Consider the following 25,982-nt stretch of genomic DNA (forward strand, 5'->3'; position numbering starts at 1 on the left):
ATAAATCCCATTTCAGTGGTCATGCTACATGTGTACATATGTCACCAGTTTTCAAATTGAAAATAAAATGAAAGTGGTGTCAGTCACAAACAGCAATGATAAATGTATTTCAGCCACTTTAAATTTTATAATAAAATGCAATCAAATAATATGTTATTTTTATAATATGTGACCCTGGAGGCATAAGGGTCATTCTTTTCCCATTTTTAAGATTTAGTACGAATAGATAATATTTGGCCATATGTAACTATTTGCTGGAATCTGGGGGTGCAGGAAAGGAAAAAAAAAACTTTTTATTTATTTACTGTAAGAAATTTACAAAGTATCTACATGGAACTTTATTTAATATCCTAATGATTTTTGGCATAAAAGAAAAATTTATAATTCTGACCCATAATGTATTGCTGGCTATTGGCATATTTTTTTATTGTATAGTTATCTATAATCCATTATTACTATTGATATTGTAAACTTAGCTATAATCTATAAACATAATTTTTTTTCCCACTGAGCATCTTTTTAATTACAAATAATGAACATTGAAATATGAATGAATGAATGAATGAATGAATGAATGAATGAAAAGGGAAAAATACAAACAACTAAACAAAGGAAAACTCAAGATATGATGTAAGATGGGAAATTTCAGCAAGATATACTCCAAATCTAAGCAAAGTGTTAAGAAATGAAGAAAAAATAAGTTATAAAATATTGCAACAGCGAAAAAAAATATTGAAAGAAATTACTACCGAAGAAAAAAGCAAGCAAGAAAGAAATAACAACTTAATTTGATAAGCCTCTATATCTAATTATAACATTTTACAGAATACACGAGTTGAAAACATGAGCAAAGTTCTCATCTGGGAGCCATAATATTAATAATATTATTATTATTAATATAATAATAATAATAATAAATGGTTAAACAATTAGGCTTGCATTTTACAAAAAAAATTTTGTGTGGTATATGCTACATACGTTTTCCATTCTGTCTTAACTGGGTCCCCCGTAAATATAGCTTGTGATTTTTTCCAGCATCTGCGCCAGATGTTTTAGCCAACCAGTGGCCATCAGCTTCAGTGAGTGGGAGGAATCCGAGCAGCGGAGGATGATGCTTATGGCTGTCACGTCCCGAGGACCACCAGCGATACTTCAAATGTGTGATTTGAAGAGCTACTGCGGCAACTGAACGATGGTCTCGGTTGGCGTTTTCGCGGGGCTCATAGTGGGTACGTAACGTTATAAAGACCTGAGACGACGACACTGGGAGAAATACTCGTTCTTTTCCGTTGGATGGTAGCTAGCCTGCTGGCTAACGGAATAGCTCTCGTTCTCATTACATCAGAATGATAAACTGACTGGCAGTTAATCGCTAACTCAAAGATTCAGAGTCGGTATATCAACTGTACTAACGTTACGTGAAAGAGACGTTAATATAGGAGTTTCCACTAATAATATATAATTTTTTACATAGGCTACTATAGTTAAATGGCAGCAACAGTACACTTGTTTTTTTGCCTGAACAACAGGAATGTCTTGTACAATTACGACGCTGTTTTTCTTAGTAAATGTGTTTATGTAATTTCCCCTCTATTATTCCTGTTATGTCCGTTGTAAAAGCCGTTATAGTTCGTTGTGTCAGCGGCACAGACGGACAAACCCGGGCTTTAATCGACTCCAAACAGAGATCTGTGTTTCAGAGTGGCGGTGAGTGATTGCAGAGAATGGCTGTGTCTCAAACACTAGCATGCTGCCCGTCTAGCAGCAGTGGGGATTGTGAATCATCCCAATGACTCGAATCTTTTGACTCGGTTCAGTGTCCTTTTTTTCTGCAGGTTATGCTATATAATGTTTTCATTTTCGTTCATAGTATCAATTGGACAGGGAGACCCCTGAAAAAACTGAATTTCTAAATAAATAACTGACAGTAACAATCAATGAGAGCACGTTTAAAATGAGGGATGCACAAAAGGTGAATGAAAAAATATGAGTCAAGTGAACTAGAGCAATTCACTGTCTCTAATTATTAATTCAGCATCAAAACACTGATTCATTCATGAGCTACTTAAACAGATGGTTTGGGCATTAGCATGCATAGCCAGATATCCAAAGTGGTACATGTGATGTTCTAGATGCCGACTAGGTAGGCAGCTCACTAGATTTTGAGACAAAGCCAATGTGTTTGAAGTGATCATAACACACGCACAGCACTTTGCCGTGCAAAGCTTTTTGGGCTTAACACCTGCCAACCTGCTGAATCGCCAACCTATATAATTCACCTTCCTCTTGACTCTATTGAAGTAGAAGGGGAAGAACTAGGCTACTTTAACAAAACTACTGTTTGTGTATTTATTATAACAATATAAGTTATTCTACCTCTAATATGTAACATGTTTTTTTTTAAATGCTTACAGTTTCACATAAACATTCTGATGTGCATAATACGTTCTACGTAATACGCATTTTATGTCCATTATAAATGAATGCATTGATATTAAAACTATTATCCACTTCTTCAAGTGTATTAAAAATGAAAATCGCTATTACCTGATAAATGGACGGCTTGAGAAAAGCATTCACTCCCTTCAGCTTGAGTGTGTTCCTGGCTACAGCTTACTCATGACAGGCTGACCCAGTTTTGTGCATAACATTGACTTCCAGGCGCAGTACTTTGAACGGTTTGACGTCTTCTCAGTCCTGCAATTAGTCTGCCCTGTTTTTTTCCCCAATGAATTGTGAAATGCATGAATTGACCGGAAAGGAGAAGTCGGCGCAGTGCAATAGTTCAGTAGGATATCCCTGGCTGTGACACGACAAGGGAGGGAGCGAAAGAGAAAGTATGGCACATGATGAATATTTTGATTTGGCCCACCCAAGGTCAGCCCATAAAATCATAAACCAGGATTAGCCATTTCCACAGCAGGGCACGTCTGTAATTTGTGTTCGTGTTTGCGCATGTGCGTGTTTGCTCTGCCATTACTTAGCGTCGCAAAGTTTGCCATTAACCATTAATGGTTGACTCATTAGCATATAGTGTTGATCATCCCCTGCAGTTTCCCTTGAGTTCACACAGTATTCAAATAATTTTATAGCCCCTGGGATGTGGTTTTGTCATCATTGGGTTTATATCAGGCTCCGGGCTAAGATCTCCCTCAGGGTGAAAGAATAAACCATCTGGCACTCCAATTATTCAAAGCATGCATCTGTGACCCCATGCGCACAAAACCAGAGCCATCAACACCTCAGAAACAGATCAATACCTCCACCGTGGATTAAACCATTAGTAATGAAACACCTGCTCAACAAGCCCCTACAGTGCATGGATGTTTGGTTTCTGTGACCTCTGCACATTAAAGTAGATCTTTGTGTAGTTTTAAAGTCTGTTCACACCAAAATGAATGATCGGTGCAAAAATTCACTATGGTGTTTATCAAAGAACACCGAATCCACAAGTACAGAGAGAGCCAGTTATAAGTCTCTTCCTCTGGTATTTGCTCTTGTGTATCAAAATAGTCTGTTTTGAGCATAGATTTGTCACAGTTCTGCATGGGTGACCAGAAGTGTGAGTCTTATTGGTTGGATGGTTTTCTTCTCAGAGTGGCAGGAAACAGAATAGAACACCTTTACATAAAAAAAATACCCTCACATTGACAGCATGTGAATAGTTGTGACGGCCTGAACAGATGCATAAACAGCCATTGATTCAAATTAAAAAGCATAATTTTGTTATTCATTAAACTATGAATTATGTTTGCTTATAGAGTTTATTTGCATACACCTCCACAAAAATGCAAAAAAAAATCAGTATCATCTGTGCTGCTTTTTTGAATATAGGCAGTACCCTGTTGTAATATCCCATTATAAATATCAATTGTTCATCATTCGATAATTTGCTACATCAGTAATCGCTAGACAATGTACATAAACATTGCATTTATAGCCAGCCCCCTTTGCAACAAAAATATCATAACATTAATTGCACTCACTTTTTTGAATAAGGCGAAGTTTACCAAGATTTTTATTATTATTAAAAATTTAAATACAAATGTGAATAATTTGCATGAAATAACCACTAATAATATTTAAATATATAAAAAATATATATTTTGATACTCAATGTATGGGTGTCGTTGTGTCAAACTTAAAGTGCAGTTTAAAAGTAAAATGTATTTTGTTCATTTAAAAACAAAAATCTAAATAATTTGCATTAAGGTATATACAAATATTTATATTAAAATACATTGAAATATATTTCTCCTTTGATACACATTATATACTCTTATATTATGCATGCTTGTGTGTGTGTGTGTGTGTGTGTGTGTGTGTGTGTGTGTGTGTGTGTGTGTGTGTGTGTGTGTGTGTGTGTGTGAATTTATGGGGTAGGCTGATTTAAATCCACAGGACCGTTTTCTTTGTTTGTTGATGTATCAAAGGATTATATTATCTTTATGTGTTCATATTTACAGTATGTCAGCTCTCTTTGTGTAAGCCCTTGGTTTTTGCTGTTCTGACCTGCTTAATATGTTTGAGCAACCTTCAGTCTCCATGTAAGCACATGCTCTGCCTTAAGTGATGTACTAGATGCAGTTTGTATCTGAAAGCTTGAAGAGATCTGGTGTTTATGTAGTGCATCGCTGCAGTAGCTTTCTCCCAGTGCAGCACACTCCCCTGTGGAGATTTAAAACCAGCTTCCTCCCAGCTGACTTGTGAGAAAAGAAAGAGACTGTAAAAGCATGCTGGCAACCATCTCTCCAGTATCTATTATGAACCACTGAAAAAACTGAGCGCTTTTCTTTTATATAACACTTGAACGGGGAGTATGTGTGCATGTGTATGTGTTGCAGCAGAGAAAGGGGGTTTAATGTGCAGAGCGAGGGATGGGGCGATGAGAGGAGTGTTGAGCATTTGAGATTGTGACTCACTGTACTACCCTCCTGATAGGCCTGATACCCAAGACACACTTACCCACTCGCTCACATAACACATTCTCACACACTCCCACACAGATGATTTTTAGAAGAAAGAAACACACCCTGTTGTATAAATGCATAAATATAAGAAGAAAAAAAAACTACATAAAACTTCATATAGAGAGTTTAGATTAGAGTACTGGAAAAGGGCAAAAAAAAATGTAATATGAAAATTTGCAAAGAAAGTCACTCTTAAGCTTTTCCAAATTATATCCATAAATTATAACATTATTTATGTCTGTCTATTATGAAACAACAGAATCGTATTTATTTATTTAAATTAAGTTACTATGAAGATTTTGTGTTTGGTTTTTTATGCCATGTGATGGCATAATAGAAGTATTAATTTATTAAAAAAATTAATAAATAAAAACATAATGAATGGTGGTGTGTATTAGTGCTGTCCAATGATTAATTGGGATTAATGGTATACAAAATAAAAATAAATGTTATACAAACACATACAGTATATGTTGTAAAACTATTTACATATATTGACATTTATATATTCATATAATATTATATATAAATATACTTAATATATAAACATATCTTTCTTAAATATATACATGCATGTATGTGTATTTATTTATACATTATATATATATATATATATATATATATACATATATATGTACACACACATTAATTGCAATTAATCATTTGACAGCACTAGTTTGTACATATTTGATTGTTTTCTAATAGCTGTTTTTTTGTCTTTGCAGATGTTTGTTTTACCATTTACAGTAAGGTAATTTGGTAATTTGCATTTAATTAATTTGTCATTTCTTTCCGCACCAGTGGTCACCATCCTCTCTAAGTCGCACGGCGACCGCAACGTTTATCCTTCTGCCGGAGTGCTCTTCGTTCATGTGCTAGAGAGGGAATACTTTAAAGGAGAGTTCCCACCGTATCCAAAAGCAGGTATATTTACTCCACTACTTACTCAATAATATGCCTGTTGTTACTTTTATCTCTCATCTTTTCTTTAACCCTATGATTATTCAGGTTGGGTATAAAATCAAATCCAGCCTAAACCACAAAGCATTCACCCGCCTGCAGATTCAAGTTCTTCAGGAATGATGTAGAAGACCCTCTTGTGGTTGCTCTTGTCTGAGGCTCAGTTTGTAGTTACAAGTTACAAGTCTCACGGGAGGCAATAGTAACAATTACATCTCTTATTTTATTAGTTACAATACAAAGCAGTTAATGCAAAAATAAAACAAAATCAGCTACGGCTCAAATTCAATCAAATTCTAAACAGCAATCTTGGAGATACTGTTAAGCACCCCTCAATAGGGTGTCAGACTATGTCCTCGATGTGACTTTCAGTTGTAGCTTACTCCTCAGAATTTTCATACTTATTTTTGGGAACTTCCAATCCCATTTGACTCCTCAACTCCTCTATATCCTGTATGATCCAATCTTCCTGTTATAGGAGTATCAGTCTCTGTAAATCCTGTTTAGTTTGTCGGAGGTCCTTCCGCTGTGGCCTACTGTACGTTGTTGTCTTCTTCTAGCACTTCTCTTTCTTGGCTGTAGTCTTGTTTGTTTTACATCCGCTTGTGGTTTTAAACCTTCTCTTCACCTCTCAGTTTACACGTCAGAGCCAATATCTTTTTCTAAGGAAACCTGGTACATGATAAATACCAAGTATATCTCTCTCCACAATATTTTGTATTTTGCAGTAGCCATGTAAAAGCACATTTGGCACAGGCTGTCTTACCTTATTGCTTAAATAAAAATGATTCTTCTTTTCAGGTGATTCGAGTAGTGACCCCATCACATTTAATACTAACCTCAAAGGCTATCCGGACAGGCCTGGATGGCTGCGTTACATTCAGAGAACCCCGCATAGTGATGGAGTCCTCTATGGCTCACCAACCGCTGCACATATAGGCAAGCCGACCATCATTGAGGTGTGTTATCATGTACTGTATAAACACGTCTGATCTTCTACACTACTGTTTAAAAGCTCGGGTTTGTAAGGTTGTCTTTGAAAGAAACTAATACTTTTTATTCAGCAAAGGATGCATTAAAGCACATAGTAGTGTGTAGTTTGTATTTTCATTGGAATAAATCTATAATCATTTTTTGCTAGGAGGGTAGAAGGTAACAGGGCAAAGTTGAATTTGTATGCAAAAGTATGCTTATCTCCTCTTTGTGTATTGTTCAGGCTTTCTATTCATGTGAGGCTTTGGCTTTGTTATTCTTCTTTACCCTTGAGAAACTGTATGTGCTTGCATCTGATTCTGACATCCTCTGCATGGCATGAATGTAAAGCTGCCCTGAGCCGGGCTTAAACTTTCCCTCTTGCGTGTTGCAGATTACCGCGTATAATAAACGCACTTTTGAAACTGCCAGGCACAACTTGGTCATAAACATCATGTCTACAGAAGGTGAGAGCCGAGAACAGTTTGGATTCCGCAAATCTCATTATAACATACAGCCATATGCTCAAAGAAAGACTCTGTTGTTCGACTTAAAACCTTAATATGGAGAATAATCCTAAAGTATGGAAAACATGTCATTTTAAGATTAATGAATCTACTGGCCAGATGTTAACATGTTTGGTAATACTGTTATTAGTTGATATTTTAATCAGGTAAATAGTGTTATTTTAGCAGCTGATTTAGTGTATTCACCAACTTAAATGTTACAAACTCTCTTTCACAGGCAGATCTGCTTTATGTTTATTTTAAAAGTTATGAGATTCCCGGTTTTTATGTTTATATTAAATGCTATGAGATTCCCCGTTCCTGATCTGTGTTTAGCTTTAAGCTGAGCAACTGTTTCAATGCAGATGTGACCTTACCGTGACGCAGTCCACCATCTGCCACAAAGAGACTCTTCAACATGACAGCCTTATTATCCTACTGTTATGTAACTGTTACTTCTAATTGCATAGAGGAAGATATGTTCATGTCTCTCCTACTTTTTTTTTGCTTTCTGGCAGAATTTCCTCTGCCCTATCAGGCTGAGTTCTTCATCAAGAACATGAACGTTGAGGAGATGTTGGCCAGTGAGGTGCTGGGAGATTTTCTCGGTGCGGTCAAGAACGTGTGGCAACCGGAAAGACTCAATGCCATCAACATCACTTCAGCGTTGGACCGGGGCGGACGAGTGCCATTACCCATCAACGACCTGAAAGAGGGGTGAGATCAAAATATACACTGAAACATGTATTAGTCGCACTGGACTTGTGGTATAAATCAACAAATATGAAGTAGCAGTAGTGTATCTTCTGGCTAATCTTAATTATACTAACAAGTGGTTTAGTAACTGTATAAATTGCAATATTATTCAAATGAATTAATTCTTGAAAAAAAAGAAAGAAACTCATGAAAGGTAGAACATCTTGTCCCAGAAGGCAGAAGAACAGTGCATATTGACCCCTTTGAATTTACGTAAAAGCTGCCCTTCTCACTTCACATTTCTTTAAAGGAGTTCCCTCATGCGTTGGCATAAGTTGTTCATCAAATATTCATGCCCTCTTTCAGAAGATAAAATGTTCCAGAAAAAGCATTTTAGGAGCTCTGGATTTAGAGCAGAAAACACTCATATTGACAGACAGAGGATGTATATTGTCTGTCTAGTGCTATTGTCTTCAGTACCTTTATGCTGTATTTCTATACAGCATGCTTATGTTGACTGCTAATTCACTGTTAAATACAGCTTCAAAATGTATGAACAGCATGCATAAAGCTTCTGTGACGTTGGCAGTGTGTATGTGATGGTGGGAGCAGACGTGCAGTTCTCATCGTGTCTTCGAGAGGTGGAGACCCCACAGAACCAGCTGCGCTGCAGTCAGGAGATGGAGCCCGTCATCAGCTGCGATAAGAAGTTCAGAGCTCAGTTTCACATCGACTGGTGCAAGATCTCTCTGGTGAGCGCCAGATATCTGGCTCTGATCTGTGGCATACTGTGGAATGAGATCCACCATGAGAGGCCACTGTTGTGTGCAAGTTAACATAACTTTTACTTTTACAGCGACTTTTTTTTTGTATGTACAGTATGTATGCTTTATATTTATTAGTTTATTATTTTCCATTATCTTAAAGCAGATATTATTCCAGCTTTACTTCCAACCTAATCCAACAACAGCCATTTTTTTGGTTTAAGAAACATTTATCTAACATTTAAATGAGCATTTAATAGAAGTCAGACTTATATGATCCCCATCATTATTGAACGTGATTATGTAAATAATGTTCTTCTTAAGGAACAAATCAGCATATTAGAATAATTTGTGAAGGATCATGTGATACTAAAGGCTTAAGTAATGGCTGCTGAAATGTTTTGGCATCACATGAATAAAATAATTATTAATTAATAGTTCATTTACATGTAAAGGTGCTATATGAAAGTTTTTGACTCTACTAAAGCATAAAAAATACAGTAATATGTTTGCAGATATTCAAGAAACATGCTAAATTAAAATAATTGTTTATCTGAAAAACAATGCTACAGTCAGTTAGTCTCCTTTGAAAATGTTTTGGTTTGTGAAACTACGAGTTTACCCAATAGTATTTCGGCACCCCGGGTTGCCAGATGTCAGAAAACACAGCATATTTATTTTCATTCATCGTTGGTGTCGTTAATCTGGCAACATGCCTGTGTGTCAAGTCTGAGAAAGAGGGGCTGAGTGAAAAAAAAACCCTCTCTGATATTTTGGACTTGGACTGTAATACCTAGTTCGACCACTCGGTGTCAATCCTACTGTATGCTGTATGCACCTAGAAAACAGTTATTTTAAGTTGTAAAAATGTCACAGTATTACTGTTTTATGATCAAATAAATGCAGCCGTGGTGAGTATAAGAAGCATAAGAAAATCTTACCTACCCCAAACTTATGAACTATAGTGTACCTCAAAACACATTCACACACAAATTTAGCAGGAAATGTAATGTTGTTATTCTCTAACCATGTCAAGCGTTTATTTATGCTGAGCCCAGTTTGTCTTTGTTCTTGAAGGTGGACATCACTAAGGTTGTTCCTGTGCACAGTAACCGTCCAGACCCGGGCACAGGTGTGCTGCCGGACATCGGCGAGTACAACCCGCCTTCAGAGTCACTGAAAAGTAGAGACTATTTCGCTGACTTCCTGATCACCCTGGCGGTGCCCTCAGCTGTCGCCCTGGTCCTCTTCATCATCCTCGCCTACTCCATGTGCTGTCGACGGGAAGGGGTGTAAGTTCGCTGTGCTAAACACTTAATGAAAGTGAAACACACAAGCAAGCACAAATCTCCTCTTACACTTAATACTTGTAATTAATGGGCATTGCTTAATGGCTGACATTTAAATGATAGATTACTTTTTGATCTTTATAAACCATGCAGAGCCAGTACAGCATCCTCTAAGCAGTTAAGTGAAGATCTTGAGGGCTTTTCTAGAATATGTCAAAGTCTGAAAGACGGGGTCGCATCCCTGCCAAAAAAGCAGCTTACCATCTTCATCAAGCATCATTTTTTTTCCCCGTCTATTTAATCATTAACTGAAACGCACTTAGTCCAAAGGTTCCATCTGTTGTATTTAGAGCCATTCCGGCAGATGTTTCCTCTTCATTATCAGCCAATCCCCAGTGTGTTTCCTGATGATGTCACCCACCATCAGAGCTACCGCCGCAGCCTGAAGGAGACCACTGCATCACCAGACTTCATTTGATCCATTCCCACCCCTCCATTCCCATCCTGACTCGCTCTCCATTGGCTTTTGTGTGGTTGTCTTTAACAATTAATATTAGAATTTAATTCAGTCATTTTGTTTTGTTTCTAGGGAAAAAAGAAACATGCAAACACCAGAGTAAGTGTTCCCTCTCCTGTGGTCTTGGCTTTTTCTTTCTCCTTTTCGGATCTTTTTTTCTTTCTTTGGATAGGTTCCCCATGTTTTTTTTCTTCCCTATGTTTTGTTATCTTAAATCCTTCATCATGGTGACATGTTCATTTCCATCTCATTCATACAATCGCCTCTGTGTCTCCATGTTGTCATCAATGGGCAGCTGCTTCAGTGACAGAGATATATGATTAATATAATTGTATGAGGTAGTGTGTCAAAAGACAAATATTCATCAAATAGCCCTGCAAAACAGACAAATATCCCAATGTTATCCCTAGAACTTCAGATATTCTGTATTATACTTTTTGTGCATGTATTTGCTTTAAATAGTCATTTAGCTGCTCCTTCCATTCCCAGTATTCAGCTGGTTCACCACAGCTCCATTCAGAAGTCTACTAAGGAGCTCCGCAGCATGTCTAAGAACCGGGAGATTTCGTGGCCTCTCTCGACACTGCCGGTCTTCCATCCCGTGAGCGGAGAGGTGGTGCCGCCCATCCATCCCGACAGTTACGAGACCACCAGCATGCCGCTCATGCAGACGCAGACGTGAGTCTGTGACTTTTGCTTTAATCAAGAGCTTCTGGGTGAAATGTAAGGTATAATTTGAGTTTGGAAATGGTAGATCTGGTTTAAGAAGAGCTGAGAAAGTAGGTTACTATAATCCAGTGTTCTTTAAAAACAAGCTTGAATCCCCCAGTGCCCTGGTATTAAATCACTGATGACTTGGAGAGATTAAAGCAGATCAAACATCACTACATATGTGTATTATCATTAGTACGACTGACAAGAAATTATGTGATAAGAAGAAAAAAAGTTGGAATCGAATTCAAAAATAATTTAACAATCTTGGTTACTTATGGATGCATAAATAATTTTTAGTACTTTTAAAGAATGCACATTTTGAAAAATAAATTCAGTTCCATTGCCAAGTGTGAAATATATCATTTTAATTATTCTGTTCACATAATAATTTTAAAACCATTCTTTCAAAAGATGTTTGCACAAATGCAATCCAATAATTGGTTTTAATTTTATATTAAAAAACAGAATTAATCAAAAGTAAAATGCTTCTGACAAAAGAAAGTAATTTGTATCTTTATACAATAACTATGTACGTCAATATTTGTCAGTAACTACATTAATTTAAAGTGATAGTTCACCCCAATATTTTAATTTTGTCTTCCTTTACTCACCCTCATGTTGTTCCAAACCTGTACAAATTCATTATTTTCTATGAAATATTGAGTATTTTTTTTCTATTTACCTATAAGAATCGACTCAGAGCCTTTGACCACAATGTCTCTTTTGCACTGTTGGAGAATAAGTGCATAAAACTCTGTTGCTGTTGTTGTTTTAGTTTATGCAATACCTCTTAATGCAACCGCCCCTCATTATGCTATTTTTTCTGCGTGCTAGTGATGAGCATCTTGGCCAAATCTTTGCCATTGTCATTATTTACAGAAATCTACAAAATCAGATCCAAATACCACAGCAGCAGTCCTCTGGTAAGTGAAGCAATGAAAACTGACGTCTAAGCTTTTCATCCCATTGATATAAACAGAAAATAGATTTAAACGTTTTCCTAAATTATCCATAAAAAGCTGAGGGCAGAGGTCATTATCCTGACAGAGGAGATGTTAATTGCAGTCTTTCATTGCTCTCTGGTGAACCCCAGTGTATACATATTGAACTGCCATCAGACGGCTGAGAAATCTCTTCCTGTCTAACATGCTGTTCATTCATTCATGCTAACAAAGGAGATAATTATTGTATGACGACTTTTCGGAGGCTAGAGGCAAGTATTATTCTTTGCATGTGCGATAATGTGTTTAAAAAAAAAAGAACAAGATGAGCTATTTCATGTTTCTAAAGTGTTCCTCTCATTGTAGGTAAATGGTATTCCTGAGGAGAGAAAGGTGGCCGAAGCTTTAAACCTGTGATCTCGCGTGGCTTCACTTTTGTACCCGTTTAATCTTGCCAAATGTGCATGTGTAGCTGTAGCTTCCGGTTCAATGCCTACGTGTTCTCATGCACATGTCTAAAAGTGCAATATCCAAACCTTATTCAGTGTCATAACTAATGCTGAGATTAGCACACTAAAACAATACTTTAAAATACTATCCACATATGTTGTCAAATGTTCATTTTTTATGATGAGGCACTAATGGAGGCACATTTACTGGGATCTGATATTGTCCATTTGGGTTCTCTTGTATGAGCAAATGTGTTTTGATAAATAAATGAATACACTTGCCACTAGATAACAACACTGGCGTATGTTTGTTCTAGGGATGTGAGTGGAAGACATTTAAACAGAAATTAAGATTAATTAAAAAATTATTTATTTTGATGATTTATTGTCAGCATTGACTATACAATATGATGAAGGCCTTTCCAAATTGATTGAATATTTTCACATTTAAACATACTGTAAACACAATTCCTTTGAGGCCTTTGGGGTTTCTTTAAATAAAACTTAAAGCGAAAACTTTAAAACTTAATTTTTTTTTTTTTTTTTTAAATCAGTTGCATGGATCTGTCAGGTAAAGGCAAACTGTACAAATTTTGATTTGCTTAAAAAAAAAAAAAGCATTTTCACTGATGGAAAACAAAGTATTAATATACCTTATACATTGCAGTTGCTTTTAAATAAACCTACATTGAACTGCTATGAAAAGTAGATTTCAAATGTAATAGTTTCATAGTAAATTTAACTTTTCAGTAACTATAATGGAGGACCACTATTGAAACAACACGCCTTTGTCTCTCAATGGCACATTAAATAGGATTTATTTACAGCATTAACAGTAAACCGATCATTAAATTTCACTCTTTTTACATGTAATATATTAAAAAAATTACATCAAGTTGAACATTTCAAACCATTTCAGAGGATATGAAGACATGCATTAAACAATAAATAATGAGGTCACAGATCACAAAGCTGACTCTAACATTAAGTTGTAATCTTATGAACCGAGTAAACCCATGTGGTAAAAAAAAAAAAAAAAACCCCGAAAGACAACTGGCTCAAACGACTCAATATCTGCAGGGAGTACGCCCCACTCAGTGCAATCAAAAGAGGGTAACCACATCATGTTATGATCAAAGCGCATGTCTTATTTTGTCTTGATAGTTCAAGTTTACCTTTCACATCAAAAGCGGTTCCTCCCTCATCCACCCAAAATTAACTGAGCAAACAATCAACTTCTGGACAACATTCTGATTGAAGCAGTGTGTGCTGATGGATTCCATTAGTAGTGCGAACAAATTCACTACCATTGTTTGAGTTTTTTATGATGGCACATAAATGGATGTTTACCTTTCGATAATCCAAATGTTTCATTTTCACAAGAAGCTGTTCACCTAAAGGATAGAGCTGCTGGTGTGACATGAATGTAAATTGTGGTTTTTATGGAAATAGTTGGTGCACAAGACAATGTAGTTCTGACAGATTTACAAGCTGAGAGACAGGAATGTATTACTCCTAGACATTTTGCAGTCGTGGGCGCTGTGAACAAAAACTGGGAGACACACAAACACATACCACTGTATAAAATATGAACATAAATTTTTAAATACCGTCCATAAAACACATCTCAGGTCTATGAGAGGACAGAGCACAGGTATATCTGTTATCTGCACACAGGATGTATTATTTGTCTACTGCAAACATCCTGCTTTAAGAATCCTTATTTGATCATCTGAGGTCCTTGGCTTCAGTTCCAGCTTGAGTTTTGTAAACAGGCCAATGGCGTAAGAATTCCCAGCATAATCTCCTAGGCAGGATAAATGTTCTAGGCCTGTCAAGTTCCTTTATTTTATACAGACAGCTCCATTGGGATCCTCAGCGGACAAGATGTGCTATGGTCTCTGATTGCCCTGGATTATTCATTTTGGGACAGTATCAGTACCAGCACTAGAAAGGCTCCTGCTCCCAGCAGTCTCTTCAGTAGAGGCCCGCTCTCTTTAGGAATGGCCACCTGGGCCAAGTCATTGGTGATCTGGGAAATCTCATGAGCTACACAGACAAAGATGAATGTGCTGACGATAATGTTTAAAGTGGGGTTTCCAGGAATGAGGACCAGGATGCCCTTGGTGTCTGCTGCCAACCAAATATGATACTGGCAAATGAAGAGCTGATGGAGAAAACCGAAAGCATGTTAGAATCATCTCAAATCAAAACCGTGTAATAGTTTCTTTCCAGCATTTTTAAACATGCATTTGCAGTGGACTAGGTATTTTACTTCAGTGTTGTGTCCCTTTTGTTCTATTTCTGTGTGTTTTGGTTGGTGTTTGTGTGTCTCTGTCCAGGAAGAAGCCAGATTGGTTCATGCATTCTAATTGGTGCCATAAAAGCCTCCTTCGTCACTTCTAAAACTGAGAGTATCTTTGTGTGTTTGCCTTTGCATACTGTTTGTTTGTTAGTTTGCTTAGCCCACTTTGTAATTCTAACTCTACCATCTCTTACTCTCTTTCATTCTGTCCCTTTACACTAGACAGGGCATAACAGGAAATTGGGGGCTCGTCCGGGATATGAACCCAGGAACCTATTACACTGAAGGCAGAATCATACCCCTAATCTTAATCAAAAGACGGATGAGTTGTAAATGTCAATTCTAATTGACAGGATATCAAAAATATACATATAAACATGAAACTGGCAATAAAACTTTTATTTTGTTTGTTTGAAGTAAAGCTTGTACTGTCTCACCTCTAGGGATATCTTTCCAAACCATGCAAAGAACGAGCTGTACAAAGAACGAGCATAACCAGGAATATTCCGGATCAAAATGAAAGCCAGAATCTGTGGGCAGAAAAAGCACAGTGATGAAAAGTCAGCAGCCTCATAGGCTTAACAGAACAAAGCAAAAAGCTCTTTTGAAAGGGATCCATTATTTTAGGTTACAGATGTTCTTTCTGTTCCCACAAAAGCTATCCGACTGTCTGAATCAAATGTGATAAAGGTTAGTGTTGTTATGAAAAGATATGATTTTTTTTTAATCATTCATAGTTACAAGTGTGCAAGAGAACGTTATTATAAAGAGCACAAAGTAGAATGGGTACTTGCCTGGACGACTGAAATGTATGGATGCATCTCATTACACTCAGACTTGTTTTTGCACCCACTGGCCCAAATGGAGTACGTCTGGGAACAAAAGAATCAATTGTAAAGAAGTCAAAGTAATATTTTCAGAGAGAAACCGAAAAAGTCTTACAATAAAAGACACCACAGAGACAAAGAGCAGACAGTTGGAAATCTTGTTGGAGAAGAGAGGCTCTCCTTTGGCTTCAGACAGCAGCTGACATTTCTGCAGGACCAGGTATATGAAGGCGAAGAGCATCCCATTGATCACGGCCTAGCAATCAGAAGAGCAGAAATCTGTTAGGCCTACTTCAAGACAAATGTTTTACAGTTCTTATTAATTCAAAAGAATGGATGTTTTACATACAAATCGGTCTAGTTTCCACCTGAACCACCACTCATGGATGCTACCTTGCAGCTCAAAGAGCTTTGAAATGGGCCACAAAGAGAAAACGGCCTCAAAGAGTTCCTGCAACAAATGCGAAAGATTTAAATGCACAATTTTGTATCAAAACAAGTCTTAACAGTCCTTTTGTTAGAGAGAAACTTACCTGTGTATATGCAAAGAAGCAGATGAAAAGAAGCAAACCCAGAAGTTTCAACAATAGTGCCAGATTCCAGAATGCACTACCTGTACATAATTAAAAGAGAAAACTGTTTCAAGGCTTTATGTATTTTATATGTTTAAAAATTATTTTAGGATTGTTTGAGGTCTTTTTAATGAATAACAGCAAATACTCTTGTATAACTTCAATTACCATTGGCTTGCTTCTGAAGAATCTGTGGCCACAATGCCATAGTAGCATAAATAACTGCAAACCAAAAGGTGACAAGAGGCACAAAGTAATAAAACTGATAAGGCCTGTCCATAACCAGACACAGCACCACCACAAGGAAGTTAAGCCTGAAGACAACCTAAAAGACAGACAGAGAGGATGCATTATTTATATCATATGCTGTGCAGTTATGCTGTATTTTTTTTTTTTTTACAAAGCATTTCCCTCTAAATGTTGCCATTATTAAAATTTACATTGATAAGCAATTTGGTCACATCTACTTTGTAACAATTTTCCACATTGAGCCATGACCTAGCAATAATCCATATGGAAGGTGACAATTAAAAACAATAAATGACAGTTCAGTTTTATATATATATTGATTGATTGATTGATGATGTTTATTTCAAACCTGCATTCTAATTTTCTCACAAATCAACATAACAGGCGACATAACAGACAAATTATACAAATGCATGGTTTGAAAATATATATAAGTCTTATAAGTTACTGTACTGTTATAGTTAATATTTTTGAATAAATGTACAGCAACAAAAAAACAAAACAAATTAATCAAATAAAATTCATAATGCCGTAAAAAATCAATATATAATGCCATATTGTAATTTAGGCTTTAATAAATATATTATTAATATAATCTACTGTGTAGAAGTTTGGGGTCTATAGAATTCTTCAAATATTTTTTGTAAGAAGTCTCTTATACAAAGCAAAGCTGCATTATTTATTAAATACATCAAATAAACAGTAATGCTGTGAAATAATATAAAATGTATTATGTAAAACTACTGCTTTCTACAAACCCGATTCCAAAAAAGTTGGGACACTGTACAAATTGTGAGAAAAAAAGAATGGAATACTTTACAAATCTCATTAATTTCTATTTTATTCACAATAGAATATATATATAAAATATTAAATGTTGAAAGTGAGACATTTCGAAATGTCATGCCAAATATCGTCTCATTTTGGATTTCATGAGAGCTACACATCGGCCCTTAGAACATGGGCTCAGGAATACTTCCAGAAAACATTGTCGGTGAACATAATCCACCATGCCATTCGCTGCTGCTGGCTATAACTCTATAGGTCAAAAAAGAAGCCATAATTAAACATGATCCAGAAATGCAGGTGTTTTCTCTGGGCCAAGGCTCATTTAAAATAGACAGTGGCAAAGTGTAAAACTATTCTGTGGTCAGACGAATCAAAATTAGAAGTTCTTTTTGGAAAACTGGGACGCCATGTCAAGGACACCCCAAGTTGTTATCAGCGCTCAGTTCAGAAGCCTGCATCTCTGATGGTAAGGGGTTGCATGAGTGCGAGTGGCATGGGCAGCTTACACATCTGGAAAGGCATCATCAATGTTGAAAGGTATATTCAAGTTCTAGAACAAATTATGCTCCCATCCAGACGTCGTCTCTTTCAGGGAAGACCTTGCATTTTCCAACATGACAATGCCAACCACATACTGCATCAATTACAACATCATGGCTGCGCAGAAGGAGGATTCGGGTACTGAAATGGCCAGCCTGCAGTCCAGATCTTTCACCCATAAAAAAACATTAGGCACATCATAGAGAGGAAGATGCGACAAAGAAGACCTAAGACAGCTGAGCAACTAGAAGCCTGTATTAGACAAGAACGGGACAACATTCCTATTCCTAAACTTGAGCAACTTGTCTCCTCAGTCCCCAGATGTTTGCAGACTGTTATAAAAAGAAGAGGGGATGCCACACAGTGGTAAACATGGCCTTGTCCAAACTTTTTTGAGATGTGTTGATGCCATGAAATTTTAAATCAACGTATTTTTCCCTTAAAATTATACATTTTCTCAGTTTGAACATTTGATATGTCATTTGATATTGTATTCTGAATAAAATATTGAAATTTGAAACTTCCAAATCATTGCATTCTGTTTTTATTCAAAATTTGTACAGTGTCCCACCTTTTTTGGAATCGGGTTTGTATGTTAATGTATTTGAAAGTGTAATTTGTTCCTGTGATCTTTCAGAAATCATTTTAACATGTTTATTGAGTAGCAAATCAGCATTTATTTATTTTGATCATTAACACGTTTACATTGGACATTGGTCTAATCGTTTTAGAAGAAGATCATATCTCAGTCACTGCTACATGAATACGGGAACACAAGATAAGCAGAGTCTGGCAACAAGTACCTGACACACTCTGTAAAGTCCAAAGTCTCCCTTCAGCCAGAAGAATGAGAAGTGTCCATATCCTGTTTGGAAGAGATACGCAGCTACCAGGACACGGACATGCATGTACACGGGTATAAACTGAGAAAACAAAAGAGAGTGCAGTCACTTGTAATACCAGAGTAAAGCAAAGAAATCCAATGTTATTAAATCCAAGCTATTAATAACCATACAGTGCTAGCTCCAGAAATGTGGTAAATAAGGATAACCAGCTGCATCCAGCCCTTCCATTCATCAGTTTGCTCTCTATTCAAGAGTTTCGTCTGGAAAGAGAAATAAAACTTGTATAAGAATATCAATATGAACATTTAAACAGCATTTGAGACTAGAACAGCTTCCTAAGAGCCTGCGCTACCTCTTTGCTGTTCTCACTGTAGAAGATGCCCAGAACGAAGATGTAGATGAGAGGGATGAAAAAGGTGGAGTGTGTATAGAATTTCTGCTCCTTCATAAAAATATCTGCCCTGTCACACAGGTAGAAGTACAACATGATAAGGCTCATTTTGCAGATGGCCAGTAAAGGTCCCTTAGGGTTCAGCTGACCCACAAAAGCTGGGGGTTTCTTCTCCTCTCCGCCCTCCACATCAGGAACGTGTCTGCTCTTATGATGTCCACTATAGCCCATGATGAGCAAGATGATGATGGACAGCAGAAAGAGACCAGCAGCTATCATCTGAAGGACGCTTAGGGGAGGAGGGCTCTGACAGCAAGAGCCGTCAATGGGCTTCAGGATCTCATTGCACATGGAGTTCATCAGAACCATGGCGCCCTGAGAAGTGGGTAAATATTAGTCATAAAGATTAAAAGAATAAAATAGTTACTAATTCCAAAACTAATCTCAACCAGAGGCTTACAACATCTCTTGTGCTCTCAGGAAGGTGCAAGCCATCCACCGACTGGGAAATGGTCTCCATAGCAGCTCGCCGAGAGGCCTCTAAAAACTTGACTTTCTTTTTGCTGGTATTCAGAGTGCTAACAGCTGCCTCGTTGTACAGATTTATCTGCTCATTTGTGATCATCTTTCGACTGTCACTTAGCGAGTCTTCATAAACAGGATCTATATGAACAGAAAAGGCAAAAACATGAGACAAAAATGTGAAGCCATCATTCCAGAGGATCTGAATTTCAAAACGAACCTTGCAGAACCCAATAGACTTCACTGTGCTCTGCTAGTTTTTCCAGTGTGTCTGATATAGCGGTGAGGTTCGCTCTGTACTGAGAGAGTGCCTCACTCTTGCCGTTGTGCAACTTAATGGACCACTGTTGGAAACCACAAACATCTGTCATTAGAAGGACTTTCAAAAACAGCACCTGAATCCATTATGACTGCAAACAGGAACTCACCGTAGCAGCACCGATGATGAGGACATGTGGTTTGGAAGCAGATCCCTAAAATCATGAGATGAGACCAGAGTCTTAAGCCTGTGATTTAATAACTTGCCTGCTTTCTATCAAGTGCAAGTTGATTGTCTTTACCTCTGTCCATAACATCAACTGCCCCTTCAAGGAACTGTTCACTTCAGCATGCCACAGGAAGTCCTAAAAAGGTAAACATATTCGGAGTTGTTTTATAACAATTAATAACTGTGAAGGATCACTGCTCAAATAAAACGTAACTCTCTGCTGTACAGGACACAGCTAATGAAAAATACTTACGACAGTGGAATCACCATCTACAAAAGGGATGTTTTCATGCTGGTGGAACAATTGAGAAGTGCATATATAATTAAAAATACATATAATTAACACATGATAAAACAACTTTGAAAATGTATTGTTCTTATTAAATTTGTTTTATTTTTTTATGGAATAATGCAGTGTGTACTATAATGATTTATTTATTTATAATTCAAGTGCCTCATAATCTTTAATCAAAATAACTTCCCTTCCCACTTGCAACAACACTGACCTCAGATGACTTGTTCACTGGCACGAGGGCAGGACAATAGTCTCCCTTTTAGCAAACACTCACTCACATGCGATTGCAAAAAATTACGCTTTTATATATTTATGGTAGGACATTTAAAAAATATCTTCATGGAACTATACAATGTATTTTTGGCTATCACTACAAATATACCTGTGCTACTTAAGACAGGTTTTTCTTGTAGTGTGTGTTTGAGAGACATGGTGACAGTAAAGAGCATTTTTAATTACTATGTTGAAATCATATCTGTGGAGGGTGACATGCAATTTCAGTCTATGAAAATCAACGTGGACCCATTTGAGTACTGAAAAATTAAAGTTGGCATGTTAAAGCAGAAATATGTGACCACCTTTCCTTCACTATTTTGATGAACATACAAGTGTAACAGCTATCGAAAGAGGCAAAACATCTAGCATGGGACTTGACTTGTTCATCTAGAATTTATCAGATTGTAGAACAAGGGGAGGGTGAAGGAATTTTTTTAAATTAGAACTAAGGTTATTCCATAAAGAATAAGAACTGTATGTTTTTATTTCATAGTGACCTTAAATCATTTACATATACACTTTCACTCACATAATGTACCCAGGTTAGTGTCTATAAACAACTGCTTTTGTTCGGGGCATATTTTGAAATACCTGTGGTAACATTCTGCTAAACAGGAACAACTACACCCTTTCTTTTTTAATTTAACTGCATCCCTTGAATGGCACATTTATTAAAGTTACAATTGCTTGGGGGCCATCCAACATTGAAAAAAATACGACTTAGAAGTAAATACTCACTCTGGTCTGAAATACATTATATCAGTTAACCCAAAGAAGGCTTACTGTAATGAATAGCAACAACAAACCTTGTTCCCAACTTCTTTCACCTCAGGGTTCATCATTTTGATGAAAGAATAGAAGAGCTGACGTATTCTAGAGTCTCCTACAAATGCTATTCTCTTCTCTCTGAGGCAAACCTTTGCTTCACTGAAAGACAATAAAAGAACTGTAAATTCCAGTCCACATTTCAATCCCACATGCATCACAATCACAACATGATTTACCTGCTTTTGTACTTGTGAAGCATGCAGCCATAGGGCTGCCATGCATTGTCTCCTAAAAAACGCCCACTGGATAAAAGCCAGTCACACGTGTCACTGCCTGAAAGAAACAATGCATAATTATAGTGAAATAACCTTAAATTAAGTTAAACTAATTATTTATTTTTTGTGAAATAAATTAATTTATATTTTGTCATAAAGCAGGAGTGCAGTAAAGACTCTTACATAGTTAAATACAATTTCTATTCCAAATAAACTTTTTTATTTTACCAAAGATTCTGAAATTTAAATAAAATTACACACACACACACACACACACACATATATATATATATATATATATATATATATATATATATCAGTTTCCACAATATTAAACAGCACAACTATTTTCATCTCTGATTATACGAATGAGCATCGAATCAGCATTAGAAGAATCATGTGAAAACAGCAAAACCACAGAGCAAATATGTCCATCTGATAAGTGTACAACATAAACAAAGACTTTAAAATAGTGTACAAAGGCTTTTCAGTTACAATATTTAGTTCATCCAAGTGCTTCTGTGCCAGCATGGTAAGGAGAATAAGAATGTTTGCTTACTCTACACATTTAGACCATATCTACACATTTCAAATCATTTTCAACATAGTAATTACATGATATAAACGATAAAAAAAAAAAAAAAAATCATTTTCAGATTGGCTCATCACTGACTATATAAGGAGATGATATATACATTGCTTAATCCTGATAGTACTAAGGACAATAATATCACCTGAACATGCCTAAACATTAAGATATGACCAATAACAATATTTCACTTCAGTTTCAGGCAACACAAGCAGGAATAGATGAATGTTACCTGTAAAAAAAACTTAATATACTACATGGGTTTGGCTGGATATCAAAATCTAGTGAAGCAGGTAAGTTAGCCTATCCATTTATGAGTATTAGACACGCCTATAATAACCCCTCCAAAATACAACCTGGCACCTGCTTTTAAGCTACGGTCTACTGGGCGCTATGCGTCAAAGAGTGAAGTCTAACTGGAAATGCAACCCTGACAAACCAGCTGGGCGACAACACTGGTTTTAGCTTTGATCTGTTATTGATTAGCTAAAATCTTTGACAGATACAATGGTGTGCTTCGTGTTAAAATTACTCCAAACAGACATCCGTAAAAAAAAACGGTCACAGTTTATTAGTGTATTCACTTGCAAAGCTGCAGCTCTTATCTAGCAGTGACAGACGCGCACACCCTCCCAGAAAACATTGAGTGACAGCATTAGCATTGACGCTAACACAAACACGCAGCTCTTTCTCACACACCGCCACACAAACACTCACCTCCATAATGACGAGAAGCCGTGTGGAACACAGTGAGAAGGACGACGGCGGCGACAGACAGCAGTTTTGCATTTTTGATGCTGAAATATTGATTTATTTCTCGTTTGCCTAGGCTATAGGCCAGGACCGCCATCTTGGCTCCTCCATGACAACAGGCAGACAGACGAGCTGCGGCGAAGCTGACGATGTCAGAGCCGAGCGGCGCGTGCTCGCTTCCCGCGTGCGCCTCCGCTTCTGTTGTCGCGAGCAGAGCAGGTTTGCTGGAGTCCGATTGCGCTCCTTCTTCTGCGGTTGGCTCAACTATCATATCTACATCAGATTTTACGTTCCCCTGATTGCTTTTTTTTACCTTCCAACGCCTTAAAGAAATCTCGCGCAGACTCTCCCAAACTAACGTAGCCTAGGCTACTTCTTAAGTTATTTTTTTTTTATCCAGTGTCCTGCCCACTTGTCAAACGGGAAGAAACCAAACCTCGTTAAACTTGAAACTTATATTCCTTCTGTTTACTGAACCGCTACGACCAATATAATTTGTTTGATCAAGATACGCAGCCGTTTAAATGGTTTGTTGATAATGACATGCCTTCCTTAACAATGAACTCAATGTGTAGAGTTCACTTGGCAGCTTGCACATCAAGTTGTTCTGGACTGGTTGGGACTAAACATTGTGTTATGTAGAGTGAGCAGTTTTAAACCGTTTCTGAGGGTATGAAAAATTACTTGTCAATAAAAGGAGATATTGGCAGGGCAATTCTTTAGCTACTATGTGAACAAACCAGTGTTAAAGGGTGAAATCCCAGAACACATTTTTGAGATGGCTACAGATCTGTACTGGCTGCACATCTCTGAAAAGACTAAAAGCACTCATAAATGTTATCAATAGTGGAAACTGGTTATTTTTTATTTTTTTGACAGCAATTTCGTATTTCAGGTTTGAAAATCAAAGTCAAAGTGTATGGAGGCTCGCAGGACAGATCTATGTCAGCTGGCCCGAGTATTTATTCATGAGAAAGAGGTCATTGAATCCAATCACTGCACCCTGGAAGGTATAAGCTATAATGGTTACAATATAACATGAATATTATTCATGAGAAAGAATCGCCTCTGTCTTCCCTCATTGTCGTCATTCAGAGATATGGTTAGGTGTCGAGTGTGCTCATTTCTTCGGTGTCATAAAACAAGTGTTATTTGAATTTGCCTGCATTCATTTAACATGAGCTGAACTCTGCATACATTGAACTGACATAGGCCTACTTTTTTTTTTTTTTTTTTTTGAGCAAAGTCTTTTTATTGTTTTAGTTTCAGTTTCACATTTAATTTAACACAGCAACAAAGAATAACCCTCCCCCCACCCCATACTGGATCAATAAGAGATGTAAACAGTAGTCTGGCCTCTAGGTAACATCATACAATTCTTAACACAGGTTTGTACGGAAGTTCTAAGCGGCCATGCATTATATATTTTTTTTCTTTTTGTTTTCTCGTTATAACGACTTAATTTTCTCGTTATCTCGACATAACGAAGTTTGTTTTCTCGTTATAACGACTTAATTTTCTCGTTATCTCGACATGACGAAGTTCGTTTTCTCGTTATAACGAATTAATTTTCTCGTTTTCTAGACATAACGAAGTTCGTTTTCTCGACATAACGAAGTTCGTTTTCTCGTTATAACGACTTAGTTTTCTCTAAGAAGTTACAAAACTGTGCCAGCAGGTGGCACTATAGACCTGAATATAACTGATGGGGTGTTGTACACTGTCCACTTTACTGTACGTGGACCTTCCTGGTGATCGCTACAATTTGTGCAGTCTTGTTCATTACTGACATTTAATTAATTAATAAATGTTAAATGCTTGAATCAATATGAATATTTTGTGTATTAACTTCCTGCTAGATGCATGAGTCTCACCAACGCGTTCTGTGTCATAAAATAACTGCTTATCAAAGCCAAGGTTGACGTCACTGTATTCTGTTTATCTACAGTAGGACGGGATTTAACGATGTAGGCTGATGTGCTTCTTTTCCATATTACTAATCTTTATTGTTAACCATATTGATGAGAGATGTGATGTATATGTAAAATCCATAGGCTAATTTAATTCAGTTTTGTTCTATAATGTAATCGTTTTTTTCTACACACACACACACACACACACTACATGTACACATGGACGCTCTTTTCAAACAGAAGCTTGTAACACACATGATATCTGATACATCATATAATGACTACTACAAATTACAAATTATATATAATTTTATTTCAAATAAAGGGAAAATGAAAAGTGAGTTTAATCCAAGCAACTCTAATTTCGCGGTGTTGCCATTTAAAGTTAATTACAAAAACAAAACGTTTGTTGTACTGTCTCTGGAAAAATCAACAGTAATCGATTTGCCTTTATTTATGTACAGTACTGTAGATGTTATTACCTAGGCGAAGCAAAATTTCCTGAAATATAGGCTACAGTAAGAGCGCCTGCATGGTCCATCAGATGCCTGTCAAAGTTGAGTTCGTTACTATGGCAACAGTAAAACTGTCATGTGGTTATAACGAGAAAACAAACTTTCGTTATGTTGAGATAACGAGAAAAATAAATCGGTATAACGATAAAACGAACTTCATTATGTTGAGATAACGAGAAAATTAAGTCGTTATAACGAGAAAACAAAAAGGAAAAAAATAATAATGCATGGCCGCTTAGAACTTCCGTAGGGTTTGTGTAAACAGTTAATACAAAATTGTCAGTTGACACACT

The 25,982-nt window shown here is 36.8% G+C and overlaps 3 protein-coding genes across 6 annotated transcripts in view; 1 reads left to right on the plus strand and 2 right to left on the minus strand.

Annotated features, from left to right (window-relative positions):
* The window catches only part of LOC113119365 (neurabin-1-like), a 50,246-nt gene extending 46,233 nt beyond the window's left edge, over window positions 1-4,013 (minus strand). Inside the window, exon 1 of the mRNA XM_026288786.1 lies at window positions 2,548-4,013. The gene's annotated coding sequence lies outside the window, so the exon portion shown is untranslated. The remainder of the gene's footprint in view (window positions 1-2,547) is intronic.
* LOC113119368 (epsilon-sarcoglycan-like) lies at window positions 1,076-13,067 on the plus strand. Of its 4 annotated transcripts, XM_026288792.1 has the most exons (13): window positions 1,076-1,229; window positions 1,621-1,707; window positions 5,772-5,894; window positions 6,732-6,889; window positions 7,297-7,369; window positions 7,927-8,125; window positions 8,694-8,856; window positions 9,946-10,160; window positions 10,747-10,773; window positions 11,164-11,352; window positions 12,268-12,311; window positions 12,564-12,601; window positions 12,696-13,067. In XM_026288792.1, exons 1-13 carry the CDS (start codon window positions 1,193-1,195, stop codon window positions 12,744-12,746), a joined length of 1,404 nt encoding a protein of 467 aa, XP_026144577.1. In that variant the 5' UTR covers window positions 1,076-1,192; the 3' UTR covers window positions 12,747-13,067. The 4 variants fall into 4 exon arrangements, with proteins under 4 accessions (XP_026144577.1, XP_026144579.1, XP_026144578.1 ...); XM_026288794.1 differs by lacking the exon at window positions 12,564-12,601; XM_026288793.1 differs by lacking the exon at window positions 10,747-10,773.
* Window positions 13,068-13,579: 512 nt separating this feature from the next.
* On the minus strand, window positions 13,580-23,934 carry LOC113119366 (N-acetylneuraminate 9-O-acetyltransferase). The gene is made up of 18 exons (XM_026288791.1): window positions 23,226-23,934; window positions 21,881-21,977; window positions 21,683-21,803; window positions 20,559-20,597; window positions 20,379-20,441; window positions 20,247-20,291; window positions 20,039-20,162; window positions 19,757-19,959; window positions 19,258-19,671; window positions 19,076-19,165; window positions 18,864-18,983; window positions 16,651-16,807; window positions 16,444-16,523; window positions 16,260-16,361; window positions 16,026-16,166; window positions 15,878-15,955; window positions 15,521-15,613; window positions 13,580-14,945 (listed from the first exon to the last, which is right to left on the minus strand). Exons 1-18 carry the CDS (start codon window positions 23,530-23,532, stop codon window positions 14,694-14,696), a joined length of 2,526 nt encoding a protein of 841 aa, XP_026144576.1. The 5' UTR covers window positions 23,533-23,934; the 3' UTR covers window positions 13,580-14,693.
* Between the last annotated feature and the right edge of the window lie 2,048 nt (window positions 23,935-25,982).

Source organism: Carassius auratus, chromosome 19 (assembly GCF_003368295.1).
Source record: "Carassius auratus strain Wakin chromosome 19, ASM336829v1, whole genome shotgun sequence".
In the NCBI taxonomy this organism is placed as follows: domain Eukaryota; kingdom Metazoa; phylum Chordata; class Actinopteri; order Cypriniformes; family Cyprinidae; genus Carassius; species Carassius auratus.

What these genes read in the sequence shown, in the direction of transcription:
- LOC113119368 (XM_026288792.1), top strand. Translation starts at nt 1,193, where the DNA reads ATGGTCTCGGTTGGCGTTTTCGCGGGGCTCATAGTGG. An exon ending in TGCTGTCGACGGGAAGGGGT is followed by an intron (nt 10,161 to 10,746) that starts GTAAGTTCGCTG and finishes TTTTGTTTCTAG; the next exon opens with GGAAAAAAGAAACATGCAAA. An exon ending in CGACTTTTCGGAGGCTAGAG is followed by an intron (nt 12,602 to 12,695) that starts GCAAGTATTATT and finishes CTCTCATTGTAG; the next exon opens with GTAAATGGTATTCCTGAGGA.
- LOC113119366 (XM_026288791.1), bottom strand. Translation starts at nt 23,532, where the DNA reads ATGATAGTTGAGCCAACCGCAGAAGAAGGAGCGCAATCGGACTCCAGC. An exon ending in AGTTGATGTTATGGACAGAG is followed by an intron (nt 20,292 to 20,378) that starts GTAAAGACAATC and finishes TCATGATTTTAG; the next exon opens with GGATCTGCTTCCAAACCACA. An exon ending in GGTGGAAACTAGACCGATTT is followed by an intron (nt 16,167 to 16,259) that starts GTATGTAAAACA and finishes TCTGATTGCTAG; the next exon opens with GCCGTGATCAATGGGATGCT.